The 21,323-nt window shown below is 37.4% G+C and overlaps 1 protein-coding gene across 1 annotated transcript in view; it reads left to right on the forward strand.

Annotated features, from left to right (window-relative positions):
- Nucleotides 1-21,323, forward strand: part of HCN1 (hyperpolarization activated cyclic nucleotide gated potassium channel 1) — a 313,423-nt gene that overhangs the window by 226,802 nt on the left and 65,298 nt on the right. The window contains exon 4 of the mRNA XM_079800292.1: nt 8,113-8,331. Coding sequence (XP_079656418.1) covers nt 8,113-8,331 — 219 coding nt within the window. The remainder of the gene's footprint in view (nt 1-8,112; nt 8,332-21,323) is intronic.

Here is a 21,323-nt window from a genome sequence, read left to right on the forward strand (position 1 = left end):
GCCAGACATCATTCTTTATATGGCAACAGAAGTTTAGTTATGCACCAACTTTACATTTTACTTCTAAAAACTGTGTGAACCCTCCTGTAATGAAAAGGGATTGGTGCCACAGGTACAAATGTTTGTACGCAGGTCATAGCACTACAAATAAGAAAAATAAATTTCTCCAACTGAAAAATAAAAGTATGTAATTATTATTTTAAATAAATTTTATTAACATTTTAATATATTTTTATTGATTTCAGGGAGGAAAAGAGAGGGAAAGTGAGATAGAAACATCAGTGATGAGAGAGAATAATTGATTGGCTGCTTCCTGCACACCCTGACCTGGAATTGAACCATGACCTCCTAGTTCATAGGTCTACACTTAACCCTGAGCCACATCGGCTGGGCAACATAGAAATCATGGTATTTAAATTATTTGGAGATATTGCTATCAAGAATATATATATATACATACATTCCAAGAATAAAAGAGCTTCTGTCTTGTGAATTGATGGAAATAATTCAGTACTTCCTAATAGATTTTTAAATATAGTACTCATATGTAACAAGGTTGACAGATTGTGAAATCCAAGAAAGTGTAATACTGGTAGGCTCTCTTTCTTCCTGCTTACTTTGGAGTTAATGCTTGCTTTGCACAGCACTATACTATGGGAAATGCCATATATATTTCTAATGAATAGGAATGCTTGTACTGAATAATATTCCTACTGAATAATTCAACTTAACATGGCCTCATTGAGATGACCTCCACTTTTCTTCCCATTGACATTACAACTTAATGTGATCTGTAACAAAAAGTCACAAATAATGTTTCATTCAGCTAAGATACAAATATTCTCAAAGATGTTTCTTAAATATTTCTGTTCATAATAAATATATGAATCTAATAATTCTAGGGGATATATTTCAAAGAATAAACAAATCTCAAATTAATACTTAAAAATAGTAGTAATTCTCTTTCAATCACTAATCAGTATAAAGCTTGCTCCCAAAGTCTATATTCATGGTTGTCATACTTTAGCACTGTGAAATTGATAGAAACCAGCTGTTACTATCCTCACTGTTCTCTTATATACAGACATACAGACTGGGGGTAGGGGGGTCCCTCAGCCCAGCCTGTGCCCTCTTGCAGTCCGGGACCCCTCGGGGGATGTCCGACTGCTGGTGGGGAGCAGGCTTAAGCTGGTGGTTGAACATCCCCTGAGGGCTCCTTAGCGCTGCTGCTGTGACGAGGCAGGAGAGGCTCCCACCACTGCTGCTGCACTCGCCAGCCGTGAGCCAGGCTTCTGGCTGAGCAGCGCTCCCCCTGTGGGAGTGCTCTTGCGTTGAACATCTGCGCCCTGGTGATCAGTGCACATCATAGTGAGGTGGTTCCGCTGTTCGGTCAATTTGCATATTAGCCTTTTATTATATGGGATAGTCATTGCATAGTCAATGACTGGAAACTCTTTGGGATTGGCAACCTGTAATGCTATAGTTTTTGTGTTTTCAGGCGGATTCTGCTCTGCTCTGTTCCTTTTCTGGAGAACTTCTTAATGTAACTTTTATCTGATTGGTATTGCTGTAATTGATATTGGTGATAAATTTATTCAATGATTGAATAAGTAAATTGAACAGAGTGATTCAAAGTTGGTAACCTAGCTCTGCAGGGTTCATTCTCTCCCTGGCTTTCTAGTTCCACTGCTGTGTATCTCTCTGATCCTTTCAGAGTCAGCAGTTGATGCATAGATGCTGAGCCTCTAAGTTCTATATGTTAGATTGTGCTAAGATTTTACCTACTTAACATATTCATACTTGCATTTGCTTTCAATTGACAAAGAAGAATTAATTCAGGTATTCAATAATACAATATGTTGGCTACTAAATTAACAAAATATTCAGTTCAAGTGAAAGATGATAAACTGGAGAACTTTTGTTTTTATGGTAAAGATCTAAGGACACTCTAGAATAAATGTTTTCTTTTGTTCTTTCTTTCTTTCTTTCTTTCTTTCTTTCTCTTTTTTTTTTTTTTTTTTTTTTTTTTTGCCAAAGCCCATCATCCTCACTCAAATTCAACCACAATACAAGCAAGGTGTCAAAACAGATGCCTAGAAAGTATTTTAGGTTAAACCTTGAGAAAGCTCAAAATATACCTTTTTCTACATGAAAGATCCCAGATGGGATAATCAAATTTACCTATGTATGTTACTGTTAATTTGGCTTAATATGTCTTCCTCAAAAATTAATTAATTTCAATGATGCCTCAGAGAAGTAATGAATTAAATGAGTGAACACTTTTGAATAATAAGAAATTGATCTATAAGGAACAATTTGTTAATAAAGCCTTACCTAAAATTAAAAACAAGATAAACCCTAATTAAATCAGGATTCACAGGTAACTTATTCTTTACTTTTAATGGGATCCAAGTTGTATGTAAGTGGGTAACATTTAGATGATATCGTAAATCACTTTTTGATTATACAATCTCCCATGTGTGTTATTATTATTTATGTAGACTAAAATAGGAGAGAGTCCATTTTAAAAGATGAAAAGAGAACAGCCATGTAATAAAAGAAATGTGGTATATTGGTAATAGAAATGTCCCTGAATTTTCATAAAACCCTCTCAGATCCTAGCTTTCCCTCCTTTAGGTCCCTCTTTGCTTTACTTTAATTTACTATATTAAATGAGAATTTAAATGTGAGATTTGGGCTGAGCAGTTAATTTCTCAGCCTTAATATTTTTCTTGTAATTATCAGCATGGTAGGTTTATAAAACCAAGAGCCATATCCTGTAGTGGTTAGTAGCAGAGTCTTTAGAGCCAGAGCGCCTAGGTTCAAACCACAGAATCTTCCCCAGACAAACTGGTAACCGTGGCAACCTTGTCTCCACAAAGTTATCCTCGGTGGAGAACCACTGCTCAACAATTCTTCCTGATCCATCTTCCTGAAGTAAGTTCAGTTGATATCCTTCCCTGCTGAAAAAGTTTCAGCGGCCTCCTGGATTGCGTTGAAAAATATTCTCACCCCTCTGACTCTGGCCTCCACTCTGTTTCCTAGTGTATTCCTTATTCTCTTACATATCTTCTCTATAATTTAGACTGGCTGATCTATGAGAAACTCTTCAGGTAGATAAATGGACAGATAAGTAGATGGATGGATAGATAGATAGATAGATAGATAGATAGATAGATAGATAGATAGATAGATGATAGATAGATAGATAAATGGCAGCTTGACCTCATTTTAGAAGTAAATAACAATGAATTTCACTTTATGAAACTTAACTCTTTCAACCAAATGGGATTTGTTATTTTTGGCAGCATCTACATGCAAGTCCAAAGTTAATAAGGTTGGGCTTTTAAAACTTATAATGTTCAATTATTTAAATTAAATTTATTGGGGTGACACTGGTTAGTAAGATTATATAATTTTCAAGTGTATAATTCTATGGTACATCATCTGTATATTGCATTATGTGCCCACCCCCCAAAATGAAATCTTCTTTCATCATTATAGAGTTGACCCCCTTTATCTTTTACTAATCTCCACTTCCCTTCCCTCTGGTAACTACCATACTGTTGTTAGTGTCCACAAGTTTTTGTTTGTTTGCTTTATTTGTTGCTTTCAGTTTTATATCACACATTTGAGTGAAACCATATGGTTGTTAATATTTTCTGACTTATTTCGCTGAGTATGATATTCTCAAGATCTATCCATTTGTCTCAAATGGCAGAATTTCATCTTTCCTTCTAGCTGAGTAGTATTCCATTGTAAGTATGTACCACATCTTCTTTATGCAATCATCTATCAAAGGACACTTTGGTTGTTTCCAAATGGCCACCAAGACATTTTTGTTACTTATCAGTTTGTTTATTGGGTTTCCAATTGACAAGCTTTTTTGGAACCCTCCAGAGAGTAAAGAAAGATACACGGAAGAATGAGAAGCATGAGCTCGGGGAATCTAATATGTTAACACACGAAGGCACACTTGGTGATGAAGGCATGCTACACATTAGACAAATCAACATTATTTATTTTATTAAATGTATTGTAGTGACAGTTGGTTAATAAGACTAACCAATACATGATCTGTATATTGCACTGTGTGCCCATCATACCCAAAGTCATGTTCAATTTTTATATTCTATAAATTTGATTTTGGAAAACCCCATGACAATATGAACAAAGTGCCCACATCCTACCTAATAAAACAGTAATATGCAAATTGACCGCACCTTCACCACACCCACCAGCCAAAGCCACGCCCACCAGTCAATCAGGGCGAGTATGCAAATTACCCAACAAAGATGGCAGTTAATTTGCATATGCTGAGGGAGGGAGGAGTGAAGACTGAAGACAACTTAGAAGGAAGAGGGAGGAAAAGCAGAAAGCAAGGTGGCTGCCAGAGGGAAAGCCCGGGTGAGGCGGGGCAGAGCGGGGCAGGCGGCAGTGGCGCGTGGGTGCAGGCACGGAGGCCAACAGCAGCAGCAGCGGCAGCGCACGTGGCTGCAACGGCCGCTTGCAGGATTCTTCCTGCAAATGGGCTACTAGTATATTTAATATTTTTAAAATAACTTTAAACATCTCTGATCATGCAAGAGCTATTGACTGAGGTAGGAATGGCTTCTTGGGCATGTGGGTGGGGTGTGACGTTATAGTTGCTCAAGGACACTGTCAGCAGGACCCTGTGTTTGGTTTAATGCTCTGATGCTGCTATCTTGAAATTCTTAATTGTTTTATTTTTTATTTTATGTTTTTCAAGTGCAGTCCCCTGAGACAGTGGGGCATGGACATGATGAGCAGAGGCTGCAGGGGGCAGCTGGGCACACACAAGGCCAGGCCTGCAGGCACAGGAGGCAGTGCAGAGCCAGTGGTTGGCCAGGCAGCAGGCTCACACAGGCATGCCTCAGCAGTCTGGGATGCTGTGTTCCCAGCACCACCAAAGCAGAGCTCACCAGGCTAGCAATGGCAATGGCAGCTGCAGCAGCAGCAATGGCCGCCAACGAGATAGGAGGAGCTCCCCTCAGGCGAACGGGGAGAGAACCCACGGTGAGAGGCCAGCTGCCTGTCACTCCCAGGAGCCTATTCCTGCAGTCTCTACATAAATATTAAATCTTCTGCCTAAGTTCCAAGGCAGTGTCTGCGGAGCTCAGGCAATAAACTCTGCCAATAAATTATTACAAAATAGAGAATACACATGGACATTGTAATAAAGCATTTGAGGGAGTTATTAGAATTCTTTGTTGCTTACAATGCCCAGTTTTGAAAACAGCTGCAACATTGCAAAGCAAATATCCACCAGCCTAGAAATACAGAATAAATTCAAAGATCATCACATTTGATGGAACATAACACTATTTTCATGTGAAGCTGTAAATGAGCTAATTATTAACAAGGGAGATAATTTTTTAAATTAAACTCTTTCTTGTAATTGAAAATAAGGAGAAATAATATATAAACAGGAATTTTTGGGTTGTATACAAATCATAAAGCTACTTTTGGTTTCCTATAGGACTTCAACAAGTTACCGGAAATGTTAGAGAAAATATTAAAATACCATTGAGACATTTACATCAAATTCAGTATAAAGGCAATAGAAGGAATGCAGTTGTTCTGTATCTTGACTGTGTTGATTAATACATGGACCTACACAGACAATAAAATTGCATAACACCAAATACATACACATATGAGTACATGTAAATTATTAAAATATGGATGAGATCACTGGATTGTATCCATGTTAATTTCCTGACTGTGACATATATTGTAGATGTAACCTTTGGGGAAAAATGGTGAAGGGTACATCTCTATTATTTTTGGAAAGCACTACAGTGTTTGGTCAGGTTCAAGCCTCGGACTAATGAGAGTGCATGATCCTCTCATGGCAAAGCCACATGCAAGTCCCAGCACAATTATAGCCAAAGGCATCACATTTGATGCCTTTGGCTATAATTGTAAGCTTGACCTTATGGTCCGAACCTGTGGTCCCATGTGGCTAAGTGATATGGGCTGCGGGAGGTGCAGCAAGTAAACAAAGCTTGATCAGGTGCATGTAATTGACTAGACTCCAAACCCAGGAGAACATTGTAAACATCTTGACCATGTCCTTACTTTGCCTCGTGGAATCTGGCTATGAAATAAAGACTTGGCTTGTAGCCTGTGGTACTGTCTCTCTAATCAGAGGGCAGCATCCCACCTAGCCCCAGCTTTATTCTCTTCTCTATCTTTTCTAATCCTTCACCACCACCCCTCAGGTTCACCCATGGCCATGCTGGCGTGGCACAAGTATCCTATATAGTAAAGAGGTGATATGCAAATTGACCGTCACTCCAACACATAAGATGGCTGCCCCTATGTGGACACAAGATGGCCACCACAAGATGGCCAGCAGGGGAGGGCAGTTGTGGGCGATCAGGCCAGCAGGGGAGAGCAGTTGGGAGGGACCAGGCCTGCAATAGAGGGCAGTTAGGGGTGACCAGGCCAGCAGGGGGGAGTAGTTAGGGGCAATTGGGCTGGCAGGGGAGCAGTTAGGCATCAATCAGGCTGGCAGGGGAGTGGTTAGGGGGTGATCAGGCTGGCAGGCAGAAGCGGTTAGGGGTAATCAGACAGGCAGGCAGGCGAGCGGTTGGGAGCCAGCAGTCTTGGATTGTGAGAGGGATGTCCCAGATTGGAAAGGGTGCAGGCTGGGCTGAGGGACACCCACCCCATGCATGAATTTTGTGTACCGGGCCTCTAGTTTCTTATAATTTGCATTTTAAACTATAATTAACATACAAATATTAATTTAAAAAAAATCACATTTACCCATACATGAAACTGACTTGTATGAAGTGTTTTATCTTTATAGATAAATTCTTCTATGAGAATAAGCTCCAGTGTACTAATATTTATATGTTAAAATAATTTATCAGAAATTTATCCCAATGTTATCACAGTCTACAGAATGCCCTTAATAACTCCAGAAAAAGTTGCATTAACAAAAAGATCTTTCTTGAAATTAAAAAAATGATCAAGAATTATTTGTGATCTTGTTAGCCAAAAGCAACTGATGCCACTTTCGATTTTATCATTAAAAATGAAATTACTAATTGAATGAATTTTGATACCTAGGAAGTGACTTTACAGAAAATAAACCAGGAAAAGTGTGTGACCAATCAAGATATCACAATAATACAGTATTATTATTTATTGTATGATGCATAATCATACCACAATATTATTTTTAAATGTGTACCTTTATGTTGTTACTAATCAGTCACTATTACCCCATTAAGATTTGTAATAATATATTTTAATGGGAAAATATTTATATATTTTATCTTTAACAATGTTTTGTGTTTTTTTCTTAGTTCTGAACTAAAACGTCCAAACTTTCAGTTTATAGTGGGCTTCATAAATTATGTAAGTCCAGGCCTCGGGACTTTGATGCAGATTAAACAAAAAATTATAATTTTATCAAAGGGTAGATAAGTTATATTGAATAGATTATTTTTGGAGAATTGAGCTTGGAATAAACTTTTGAAATGACATCATAAACTGCATCTAATAACTAATCTCAGAAGTCATCTTCCTTTTTTTCTCCAGAGATTTGCCAAGATATTATTTGCTTATTTTAATCTATTTTAGTATTTTTTAAAAAGCCAATGAGATTCATCATCAACCCTAACATTTGTAGGGAAGTCTTTACATTTATCAGACTTGTATTTCAAAATGCTTATTTTTTTATTTAAGAAATATAAGATTAAGGACTTCAAAACTATAAGAAATATGAGATTACGGACTTTAGAAAGGCCAGATTTCCTGGAAACTTTGAAATGAGCTCATCAGCATTCATCCTTGGCATTTTTATGTGATGCCCACACCATTGTCCCAAAAGTGATTTTAGTTTTAAAAACAACAAACCTAGAATTGAATAGAGAGGCCTGTCTGAACAGCGGACTATGTCTAGGTCATAGCGCCAGGCAGGCTTGGAAACCATCAAGTCAGTCTATGAGCCATGAGGGGAGACACCTGTGCAAATGCTGCATTCGCAGGTGTCTCCACTCTCAGTGACTGGAATACTCACGTTTTACTCTGCTCTCCTGCTGGCTCAGTCCATGTTCTCTTTCTCCTCTGTTCCAGAATGACTCCTGGGGAAAGCAGTATTCCTATGCGCTCTTCAAGGCCATGAGCCACATGCTGTGCATCGGGTACGGCGCGCAGGCCCCCGTCAGCATGTCGGACCTGTGGATCACCATGCTCAGCATGATCGTGGGGGCCACCTGCTACGCCATGTTCGTGGGCCACGCCACGGCTTTGATCCAGTCTCTGGATTCCTCCAGGCGGCAGTATCAAGAGAAGGTAATGTGTTTTCTCTCTAATCTCTCCAACCAGCTAGTTTGTAAATTTAACTAATAGCGTTCAAGATAACGAAACCATCTCCTCTTTCAAACGTGTAAACGTGTAATGAGATAAAATGTTTAAAGCAGGAAAACACAATCTGTTTCGATATTTTGAGGTTTCGTCAAGATGGTCCTGATAGCTTTCATTTGTTTCCAATTTCTCTCTTGAATGATAATCTTAAAAGAAAAGAAAAAAAAAAGAAAAGAAAAGAAAAGAAAAAGCCTCTGAATTTGCACTCACAGGAAAAATAGTTAAATGTTTCAAAATGTCTGAAGCTGATTTAAGGTGTTATCAAGGTTCGTGATCTATCGCATTCCCTCAGTTAAAATAATAGAAAGCCTTCTCTAGTATATGTTAGAAAATGTTGGCTGATTAAATGGGGACAGGCGTCCATTGCGTGTGTCCCTCTGTGCCCCTGCGTATTGGCATCGTAATTCATATTGCAATCCGTATGCTTAGCTCAACATATGTTGCCCTTGTGTCTTGATAAGTCACCACACTCTCCAGTCTTAAACATGCATATTAACAGCTGCTATCATGCATTCATATACACCATCTGTTAATTAAAATGATTGCCGCTCGAAATTGCTCAAAAGAGAGAGTAAAAGTAGATATATGCAATTATTTATTCTGGGATTTTTTTTTTTCATGTGCTGAACAACTTTGGCTGAGGCTAGACCTTGGACTATCAAACAGTTCTTACATTCCTGACTAAACATAAGTAACGCTCTGAGAGATAAATAAGAACATTTCATCACTGAAGGAATAATTTACTCTATAGGGGCTCTGTTGAACCTGAGAATATGTAGTATACACCTTGCCAAAGAGTATTTCTGAAAGTAACAGTTAAGATAGGTCCAGAACACTACTTCTGGTGAGAGACCACGGCTTAGACTTATAATTCCTTACAAAATAGTCAAAGGTCGTTTCAGTTTTATTTGTGAAAGTTTTCAACACTGTACTCACACCATAGGAGAAAGGGAACCTGGGTACTTTATTTCTCCTGATGGTAATTACATGGCCACCCACTGTTATAAAAGCAAGTGGTATTTTATTACTAAAGCAATGAAAAAATGAACCATCAGAATTGCTTTGAGGTTCATTTTAATATAAAGCCTCCAATTAAATTGTAAAGAACAAAGCCCAAAATGATGGACAAGAGAATGAATACAACTGTGACTTTGACTGAAAATTGTACCTTAAAGGAATTGGGGCTAAATTTATGGGGATTTAAGATAAGACTACAACACAGTGTATGTTTCTATTAAGCTCTTTCTTTTTCCCTCTTAGTTGATACTGTTTTTCATAAAAATGCTCTTTTCCTACCTCCTTTTTGTCCACAACATTACAACATATTTTCTCAAATACAAAGAATTCTCCAAATTCCGGCACGGCATTTATTACCATTGTATTGCATATTAAGTGGGCTCACCATTTCTGTGTGTTTAGATCTACTTTATGAACCAGGTATAACTTGGAAACCTAATTCATTCAATGATGTAATCATAGACATTCACAAAGAAAGCTATTATGATGTTTGCCATAATTTAAATGATCAAGTTTTGGGTTTTAATGAGATGTATTGGGGTGATGTGGGTTAATAGGATTATATGGGCTTTGGGTGTACAATGCTATGACACGTCATCGGTACATTGCATTGTGTGCCCACCACCCAAAGTCAAATCTTCTTCCATCACCACATATTTGACCCTGTTTAACTTTTTACCTCTTCATCTTACAAGTGCTTAATAGAGGTTAAGCATACTGGGAGTGGAATTTCTGGGTCATATCATTATTCTAATTTTAACTTCTTGAGGAACCTCCTATTTTGTAGTTATCAGAACCATCTGCCATGAATGCCTAACAAATTAATATTGATATTATTTTCACTGCCATATATCCATTAGTAACATATTTTTTTATGTAAAAGAGGCAAGCTCTAATGAATACCTTTTATAGTCGCCATTAAGAATGTGCTGGTGTTCAGCGTTCACTCTGAGGTTTAAATTGGCAAGCCATCAATCCTTCGTCTTTCCTTGTAAATGAAGGACTATAATCAGGACTATCACATACATTTCTTATTCCGTAGAAATCATTTTTTTTAAATCAGTCTAATCTTCCAAATTTGTAAAAAGCTAATGGTATAACCAGAGACAAAGGCTGGCACCAAGCTCTGCTTTCCTTTTCAATCCACTCAAGTCCTGTTTGCAATCAAGCACACTACAGGCCATTGCCAATAAAGTGATTATGGTTAGTATACTTGTTTCCCCCGTAATAAGGCCTTCAGGAAGAATTTGGGTGGATGTGGAGTGGTGCCAAATCAACTTTTAAACTGTCTATTTTCTAGCCAGACAATTATAATGATTGTTCTCTCAACAAACCAGATGCTTCTGACTTGCCCCTCCTTTCTTCCTAACCCCTTACATGCTTGTCCTCCTGTGACTGTCTGGTGCGAATCAGAACCTCATTGTCCTGCGGGGGTAATGATTAAGGGGGTGAATGTACAAGGGAGAAGGAGGCAGGTGAGGCAGGTGCTGGATGAGGCCAGCTTCAATCAAAAGGAGAGAAAGGAGAAAAGGTCACATTGAAGAAATGATGTTTCTCTTCTGTCCTTCTCTCTGGAAGGCTGTGACGTCTTCCCTGGTTATTCCAACCCATAGTAATCTGTTTGTTGTGTATATTCTATCTGTCCAGGGGGGAATAACCACCGTGGTGGCCAGATCTGTGTCTCTGCTGATGTGAATTTCAGCCCATGCATAGTAACCTCAGTACAGTGATGCTGAGGATACAGTAGTACTCACATGGGACCCTGAGGAGTCAGAGTGACTACGGGTGTCCAGCCTTTATTCTAGTGTAAATGAGAAGAAGGGGTCATAATTCATGCTTTTCTGAATGCTGTCACTTGAGTATACATGACAGCATCTTTTACAAAATATATTATGTATTTTATTGAGGCATATGTAAACATGTTGCCTCAGGTTTTACAGCAATCGATGGCAGGTGTAAGTATACATGTGTTTGACATAAACACATCACTTTAGAAATTAAATTTTCAATATGCTTTCCCCTTTGGAATTCTGGCCTTGATTTCCCTGTAAGTAAGAGGTGTGTTATTATCTAAGTGTCTTTCATCGGGGGTGAAGGGATTTCTTAGTTGCTGGGTTGATCAGGAGTGTGTGTGTCTTTAGGCCATGATGGACCCACTGTCTCAGGAAGGTGGATGGGGGAGCAGGTTGCTGCTCTCATGTAATTGAGTCTTTAATTTTAAAAAATATATTTTACCAGAGTAATGGCAAAGCAAAGAGGAAACATCTGGAGTGACGGCCACAACGGTCTATAAATAATCCTATTATTCAGTTAAGAAGACAAAAGCAGCAGTGACCACCTGTTTTGCAACCTTTCTTCATTATATCAAGAAATTTAGCTTGTTGAGCTGCTAATTTGGTTTATTGATTTGGAGGCTCTGATAGTATTTGTCTTCAGAGAACAAAGGGGCTTTGATGTTATATTGATCTTGACCTTTGGAAAATCATATCCACCCGGAGCTTAAAATGAAAAAGAGCTTGATACCTCATTTGCATGGGCAGCATTGTTAGGGGGGAGACTCGGCTCTAAATCCATGTGCATTCAGCAAACTGTTTCCCTTGCTTTTCTTTATTATTCGCAAAAGCGTCCTTCCTTCCTTTACAAATGAGAATGCCGCCAGCACAACTCCCACATGGCTCCTTAATTAGTTGGAAAGATTTCCGATTCCGCTATACCATATCCTTTTTCTTCCTGGGAGCTGAATTTATCCCACTCAAAGTGCTAGCTAGTGCCACCACGCGTTCTCTGGCCAGGAAGCTCCGAGGACAGGGGCTGTCTGTGGGATTCTCTCCTTGGGAACAGTGGTGCGGTAGCCCTGGAGTTAGGGTCATGTGGCCACTTGAGTTGCTAACAAATTAGGCTCCTGGCAGAATGATGACAGTTTACATTCTCAGCTGGGAACTTATTTTTACATTAAGTAAGTACTGTTATAGAGTCACAAGTAAAGAGAGGGAGTTTGAAGATGTTAATTCAACTCAGGAGAAAAATATAATTTTGCTAATTGTAAGTATCTTAAACCACTGATTTTTCTGCCTTTATATTTTAATATATCCCACTGGGAGATACGGTATTCCTTTTCGTGAAGTGATACTTTCTATACCCATGTTCTCTGTTATATGTTGAAATTTCCTGCATCTATTTTGTAGGTGTTCATGGTTTCAGGTGTGTGCAAAGTGCTAAAGATTCATCCTTGCCAACCCTTCATTTGGTACTTTACAGCGTACACTTAATCATGTATTGCACATCTACCAGATTCTTGTAATGGCTCATTGCATTTCCCACTCTTTTATTTATTGATTGATATATAGGTTTAATTTTTTAGAAATGTTTGAATTTTCATTTGAATCTACTCCCTGGAGTTCTCTTTCAAGTGGGTTTGCTGTACTGTATTGATGTCCTTTGTGTCATAAGACATAAACATACTGCTAAACACATTCACAGGGCAGAAAGCCAGTCAGGGATCCACTAATCTGACAAGAATCAGTGCATGGTTTGGTAAGCAATGGAGAGCCCTTGGGGCTTTGAATTATGAGGCCTGACTAATAAGATAGATGTTAGAGAATGGGCAAATATATAGAGCAAGAGGTGATGGAGAAATAAAATGGAGGGAGAACGTATGTCTTCCATTAAGCTCTCTGTTAGTAAACGTGGAGTGCATTATTGAGAATGCCTCTTATGCACTGTGTCTTAGCTATCAGGGTAACAAAGACTCTTTAAATAAACATTAGTGAAATCAGACTTCTTTTTCCTTCCAAAGAATGTATGAAATGAGGTAAATTACGAATTTTTAACCAAGTATGTTGAGAGTGTGACTTGAAATACAATTTGATATGCAACTGAAGCAAGTATCAACCATTTTTATTTTTCTTATTTTTCAATTACAGTTTATATTCAATATTATTTTGTATTAGTTTCAGCATAGTGATTGGACAATCATATACTTCGCATAGTGTTCCTCCTGATATTTCCATTACCCAAGTGGCATCATACAGAGTTTACACAATATTATTGACTATCTTTGCCCTGCTGTAACTTACATCCCCATAACTATTGTGAAACTACCAGTCTGTACGTCTCAATCCCTTAACCTTTTTCACCCAGTCCACCAATCTCTTCCCCTCTGGCAACCATCAGTCTGTTCTCTGTATCTATGAGTCTATTTCAACTTTGTTCATTTGTTTGTTTTGTTTTTTCAGATTCCACATTTAAGTGAAATCATATGTTTGTTTTTGTCTTTCACTGACACAAAATATTTTCATCTTTTTATTCTGACTATACTAATATTTCACTTAAAGGAAAGAAACATATATTCAGATGATAATATGAGATAGGTGACTATATTCTCCATTCACCAATTAAGCTTTGCCAAGTGAAACTACGCTAGATTAGTATACGCATTTTAAAAGATTTCTCACTGTCCTCCTACCTCACCGAGTTATTATTAAAGTTAATGAACTAAATTTTGAATGTTATTTAAGAAATTGGGGAAAAGCTATTATTAAAGCAGCATTAACATATTTAATGGAAAGTGATCTTTAACTTCAGTATCATAGTTTTATTAAGTGATGTTTAGAGAAGATCCAAGATGTGTTTTAAATGAGGCAAATAGATTATTTTAACTTTTCCCCAATGAGACCATAAAATACTGATTTCATTTTAATGTTGTAATTTTTTTTTTCATTTCACAGTAGTGGGCTGATCATGAGAGCACTGAATTATTTTTTAGTTATTGACAGAATTCTCTCTTTTACTTGCAGCCCAGATTGCTAGTGGTAATATCTTTCTGAATCCTGAATTAAGGTTCACCTCCAAATTTAGTGGAAAAGCAACATGTTAGAAGCAGAAGCAGAGCTGCTAAAAGCAGATGCATAGTGAGAAACAGCATCTACAAGCAAGAGCAGGCACAGGAAAATATCAAAACCACGTTCAGCAGCTAGAAAGCCTGCCACGTGGCACGAGGCAGTCTAGCGGTGTAGGAACACACCTCATCGGCACAGCTGGCCATCCCGCATCGGAGCCCCACCGAATTTTGAACAATTTAAAAAAATGTATTTTTAATTCAATGAGAGTTCCTTCTGTTTTGGTGTCATCTGGCTGGCAGATTGTACATCTGAGCTGGTCCTACAGACAGGAGAACTGTGGGTAGTAGGCGCTGTAAGAGCTGAGGAGGCCCCAAATCACACAATCACTGTACCCAGAAGAGGATGCCCAGCTCAGGCTCCCTGCAGGGCAGTGAGCATTCGCAGACCATGTGGGGCTCAAATGGAAGATGATAATTGTGCCATTTTGTCTCCAGTTTACCTGAACTTACCTTGTTTTTAAAAAATGACATTGCTGTTTAGTTCCTCCATATTTTTCATCCAAACTTTTTAGTACTTTGAAACAAACACAGAAATCCTGGCAAACACTGAAAGACACCTTTAAAAATGTTGTGAATGTTGCTTGAAACATCAGGAAAATTTACAAGGGATGTAAGAAATGGTTATTTTGAAATATATTTAAATGCTTTCAAAGGGCGAAAGGGTAAAAGTCTTAATTGTCTGGAAGTTTTCTTTTCTGGAACACTCTTCTCTGATTGGATGACTCATGCTTCCCAGTTCTTGGCAATAATATCATAGCCTCCTAGTCATGCGAGCTCCAGGAAGTTGTATGTTGGAGAAATCACAAAATTTAGGAAATTAAATCTACAAATCAGTTCTCTCTTCTTTTCATAAATGATTGAGGTGACTATATTCCAAACTGCTAAAATTTAATAAAGTATTCTGTAGGCAATCACAGTGAGAATCCCTTCTATTAGGAAAATGAAAAACCTAGAAGAATGCTCCAGCCTGGCCGGTGTGGCTCAGTGGGTGAGCATCGTCCTATGAACCACATGGTCAGTGTTTTTGTTCCAGGTCAGGGCACATGCCCCAGTTGCAGGCTCGATCCCCAAAGTGGGGCATGCAGGAGGCAGCCAATCAATGATTCTCCCTTATCATTGATGTTCCTATCTCTCTCTCCCTTCTAATCTGCAATCAATTTTTAAAAAAATGTTTTAAGGTGTTCACTGGTTCTATTCCTGGTCAGGGTACATTCCCATGTTGCAGGCTCAATCCCCCAGTGGGGGGTGTATAGGAGGCAACCAATCAGTGTTTCTCATCGATGGTTCTATCTCTCTATCCCTCTAGCTTCCTCTCTCTCTAAAATAAATAAAAACATACTTTTTTTAAAACCAGAATGCTCCAAATTTTATAAAATATGATAGAATAGCATCCGATTTTTGTGTTTTATTCATTATATGAGTAATTAGAAGCTGAATCCAACACAAGTCTTTTACAAAGAAAATAACATTCTGAAAATGAGTGTCCATGGCACTCACCAGTATTAGAGCAGATCTGTAAGAACACATCCGCATTTTAAATGGCTAATTACCATAAAAATAATTAATGCTAACGTTAACATGAATATTTTCATAGCGTAAAAGCTGCTGACTAAATTGTGTTGAAGTTTCCAGCAAGGGAAAGAAGAAAGATTTTTCTCTGTAAATATCCTTATTATGAGTTTACTCTAAATTAATTCACCTGAGAAACAGAGAGATTGAATCATATTCCACCTTCGCAGGTCTAACTAGCAGAGTGGCAGAGAGACAAAGCACCATTCTTAGTTCCCAGCTCTGTGCTTTGGAGAGATGCTCCCGTAGCTAAAGAGGATACGATGTTCAGAAGTAATTTGCAGCTTGGCCTCTGCATTTTTCTTCCATCCTCCCAAAATTACTATTCCAACATTGCAGCATTTGTAGAAACAATGTTTTCTGAAAAAAGATGATACTCAAGTCAAACAATGAATGAGCAGATTAATTGCATTGCTCATTAGTTGAGCTCTTGTATTAGTGTACTAGATTGCCAATGAGCATTGCTTCCAAAGGTAAATAACTTTTCACTTAAAAAATTATTTTGTCAGTGCAGTTTAGGTGCTTGTTGGCTTTATAAATACTGAATATACACTTTAGAAAATCAATTTTTATGATTCTTAATTACTGAATAAAATAGCACCCTACAGATTTTATATTGTTCCCAAAGTTTTCCTTTGGCTGTATTTGATATGGGCATAATTGAGAAGTCTGAGAGAGTTATTAATATTTTATTATGTTTGTCAATCAGATGGATACACAAACCTTGCATTTATCTGAAAGCAAATGTACCTGCCACTGCAAACATCCTTTCAAAACTCTAGTACTGCCTAGAGTTCTAACAGGAAACATGAGGCGTAATACAGCTGTTTGGCATTTATCGCTAAAATCTCCCAACAAACTTTTAAAGGAGTCATTTTTCTTATTTAGTAGTTGGAGAAACTGGTATAAATGACTCATAGATTTTATCTCCAGATGCAAAGAATTTCACTATTTTAGAATGTGAGTAAATAAGTCAATTTATGGGTTTTGCTAGCAAATGTTCTATAAATTCTATTTTTTTCTTGAGAAGTATATGAAAATACTTCTTTGTTGGAATAAAGAAATACTTCTTTATTGGTGTGACATTGGTTAATAAAATTATATAGGTCAGGTGTATAATTTCTATCATCTTTACATGGCATTGTGTGCCCACTACCCAAGGTCAACTCTCCTTCCATCACCATATATTTGACCCCATTTACCCTTTACTACCTCTCACTCATACCCCCCCCCTTGTGCCCTTTCTCTCTGGCAACCATCATACAGTTGTCTGTGTCTATGAGTTTTTCTTGTCTGTTTTTGTTCATTTGTTGCTTTCAGTTTTATATCCCACATATAATTGAAATCATATTGAATTTTTCTGTCTTACTTATTTTGCTTAGCATGATATTCTCAAGATCCATCAAAATAAGTAATAACAAGTGTTAGAGAGGTTAGAGAGGAGGAAAAGGAACCCTCATTCTCTGCTGGTGGGAATGTAAATTGGTAAAACCACTAAGGACAACATTACGGATGTTCCTCAAAATTTTGGATTGGATAAAGAAAATGTGGTACATATATACAATGGAATACTACTCAGCCATCAGAAAAGATGAAATATTGTCATTTGTGACAACATGGATTGATCTTGAGAATACCTCATTATTTTAAATGAATAAAATTTAATAGTTTTATTAGTTCCTCATGGATTTTAAACCTATTTGTAGATTTTAAAATTATGTATTCATGTTTTAAAATAATAATTGTTTCTTTTTTTCATGAAAATTAGTACAATAAGTTGCAATGGTTTATAAGAAGAAGTGGTGGCATTAAACATACAAAATGTATTACTGCATAATAACCTGTAAAATATTACCAGGACCTTTGAGTGATAATATTGGCTGTGGTGTTTCACAATATTGGGGTGGGGAGAACCCTAGGATCTACTGTTTCCTTTATAAACTTAGCTGAAATTCTTACAGAATATATTGGATTCTGTGACTTCTGAGAATTTCTCTCTGATTTTTCGGAAAAATATTAAGTTATCGTCAAAGGCATAAGGTTATATGGGAATATAGCTTATTAATAGGCTATGTTCTTCCTTTCTGCACTTGCTAATATAACCTTTCTGCACTTGCTAATCTTATACTTATTAATACTCTTACATAAATTGATTGTAAGAATTACATAAGAAATGTAGCTTTGTTCCCTTGAAAAAGAGCTTTGCGATATGATAACAACGCTTCTAATTGGAAACACCGTGTGATTTAGTGCAGCTGAAGATAGCTGCTCATAATTACCATGCTCACAGCACACTTACCCTTACTCTGCCATTTACTTTGGAAAAGGAAATAACATTTTATAATTTTTAGTTGTATAAAAAGTGAGGGCATTAACCTCATTTTGAACAAGTGGCAGGATGTCTTAATCCTTTAGTCCCAGGAATTTCCTGTGATGTAAGTGACAAAAAAACAAAACAAAAAACAAACAAAAATCACCTCATGATCCTCTGACATCAAAATATAATATTACTGTATCTATAGTATATGAAATATGTAAAAGGAGGTTCAGTTCTAACAAGAGCACACAGACAAGGAATTCACTGGTGTGTTAGCAAATGTCAGGTAAATGAAATTTTATGCTCAGTAGTTTTTCCTATTTTTGGTGGTAAAATATACATAACATAAAATTTATCATTTCAACTATTTTTACACATATTATAAGCATATTTAATAATCTAGAATGCAGCAAGTTAGAACATTAATTAATGCCCCAATAACATCACCCCAATATAATTTACATTCTTCGAGAAGGGCATAGTAGTGTGCACTAGCTATCCACAATATACAGGTGGGGCAAAAGTAGGTTTACAGTTGTTTGTATGGAAAAATACAAAATAATTAATAATAATACAAGAATAAACTTGTGTTTTGGGTGCTCACAACTGTAAAGCTACTTGAATTCACAAACTTTAACTTGTTCTTCAAGTTCTTGCGTTTTCACTTAATATATTTTGAAAATATTTCTAGCCCTGGCCAGCTAGCTCAGTTGGTTAGAGCATCATCCCAGTATGTCAAGGTTGCAGTTTGATACCTGGTCAGGGCACAAACAAGAATCAACCAATGAATGTGTAAATAAGTGGAATGGCAAAGGGATGTTTCTCTCTCTCAAGTCAATTAAAATTTTCAAAAATATACATAATTTTCTTTTTATAAATTTCATTGTTATAAAAACACATGTGATCTACCTTCTTAAATTTTTGAGTATGTACTACATTATTGCTGACTGTGTACAGCAGATAACTAGAGCTCATTCATCCTGCTGACTAAAACTTCATTCCTGTTCATTAATAACTCCCCTTTTCCTACTCCCTCCAGCTCCTGGGAACTACCTTTTCTTCTTTGACTCTATGAACTTGACTATTTAAGATACTTATGTAACTGGAATCCTGCAGTGTCTTTCTGTGACTGGTCTTTCACTTAGCACAATGCCATAAATGTTTATCCATGTTCTTGCATATTGGAAATCTTTCTTATTTTTTAAGGATAAATAGTATTCTATGGTGTGTATATACCACATTTTTTAAATCTATTTATCTATTGATGGACTTTTAGGCTGTTACTAGAAATTGTCGATTGTGAATAGTGCTGCAGTAATATAGGAGTGCTAATATCTCTTCCAGATCATTAAACTAAAACCTCCCTAAATCTTAGGCAAAACATTGTCAACATATAGGTATAAGGAGTGGTTGCATTCATTGCCTCCTCAAATACTTAACATCTCTTTGACTGGTTTTACCAAAAACCATTAATTTTGTTCTGGGTTAGTTTGAACTGGAGTCTGACAAAGGCTGTAAAGACTTGGCTGCAGGTGATTGTGTGCAAAACAGACCCCTAAATATTTGGAAAGTTACAGATAAAAATGGATCCTATCTATCACAGGAAAAGAGCTAGAGCAGCATCGGCAGCAATTGGCAAAGACAATTTTGTGGAAAGACAACAGGCCTACACATCTTGGAGCCACTGAAATGAGAAATGAATTAAGTAGAAGCCTCAGGAAAATGCAATACAGAAATATGGAAAAATCCAGGCAGTAACTACTGTACTAAGTATAGTATGGAGGTGTTATTCATATTGATTACCATGAGTCATCAAGGACCATTTAAATGGGATTCAGCATGGTTAGAGCACATTTCAAAGCACACCCAGTATGTTCTGGCCATGGAGTGCAGGGTTGGAAAATGACCTACAAATCAAGGTTCTAAAGCTGTTTGAGTTGTGGAGTGCAGAGATCTCCAAATTTGAGATCTTTGGGGAGACAAAGAAACATGTTTATGTTCCTTTTAAAAAAAATTGTAATATGTTTACGTAATACTTTAATCTTGTACCCTTTCCTATTTGAAGTTCCTTGGCCATATTACACGCGCGTCATTGTGCCAGTGCAGGACATTGTCTCTAGTTAGATCAGACATATATTAGGAAACTAATATTTACTTAGCACCACTTATTTCATTCTCAGATTTGGTTTCTGTAATTTCTGTTTTGGAGTCCAGTTACTAGTTCAAGGCCATGTAACCCAAAACAACAGAGCTGAAATTTGGATTCAGATCTGAGTGTCCCCAATGGGAGAGTTCTTTCCAACATATGCCATCTCTCTCCTAAAATACCCTTAAATGGGGACATGCATATTGGCATTAAGGAAACACATTTTGGTCCATGCAAACACATTTTGTCCTAAAATTTTATAAGGCAGTATCAGTTATTTTTAAATGAGAACATTTTTTAAAAAATTATTAATAAATAACAAATGCACAAAATTTGCAGTAATCACCAAACTGAAGAATGGAAATTAGGTTCAAGATAAATGAGAAAGTATAAAACTATCTCAAAATCTTAGTGATCTCTTCTTTCTCTTAATTTTTTCATGATTGGTTTCCTCCATGTCCTCCATTCATAGTTGTCCATTCTTTACTTTCCTCAACACAGAGGTTACCACCTGACAGAGCACACATTTATTTTGAAATTAGAGGCCCGGTGCACGAAATTCGTGCAAAGGACTCGGCCCTCGCAGCCCCGGCTGCCTCAGCCCTCGCAGCCTTGCAGCCCCACAGCCCTGCGGTCCCGCCCACTGGTCATTCAGGAAGGTCGTCCCTCCATCCAGTCTAATTAACATATTAGCTCTTTATTATATAGGATGTTTGAGTGTGATGAACATCAGACCTTCCATTAATGTGGCATCTGTCTCTAGAGTTTCTAGCCACTGTCCCTGGTTCTGCTGTGACGACGGAGAACACTAGGTCAAACCCTGTCTCTCAATTGCTTTCTCCTCCAGGGTAGCATCCTGCCTTCCTCCAGCAGTTCTCAGAGGACCTATGTTCCTCATGTTACAAACTCCCGCTTGCTCTCTTCGTATTTTAAACCGGCAGTTCTCAACCTGGGCTGCACGTCTGAGTCCC

Source organism: Cnephaeus nilssonii (assembly GCF_951640355.1).
Source record: "Cnephaeus nilssonii genome assembly, chromosome: 2".
NCBI classification, from domain to species: Eukaryota; Metazoa; Chordata; class Mammalia; order Chiroptera; family Vespertilionidae; genus Cnephaeus; species Cnephaeus nilssonii.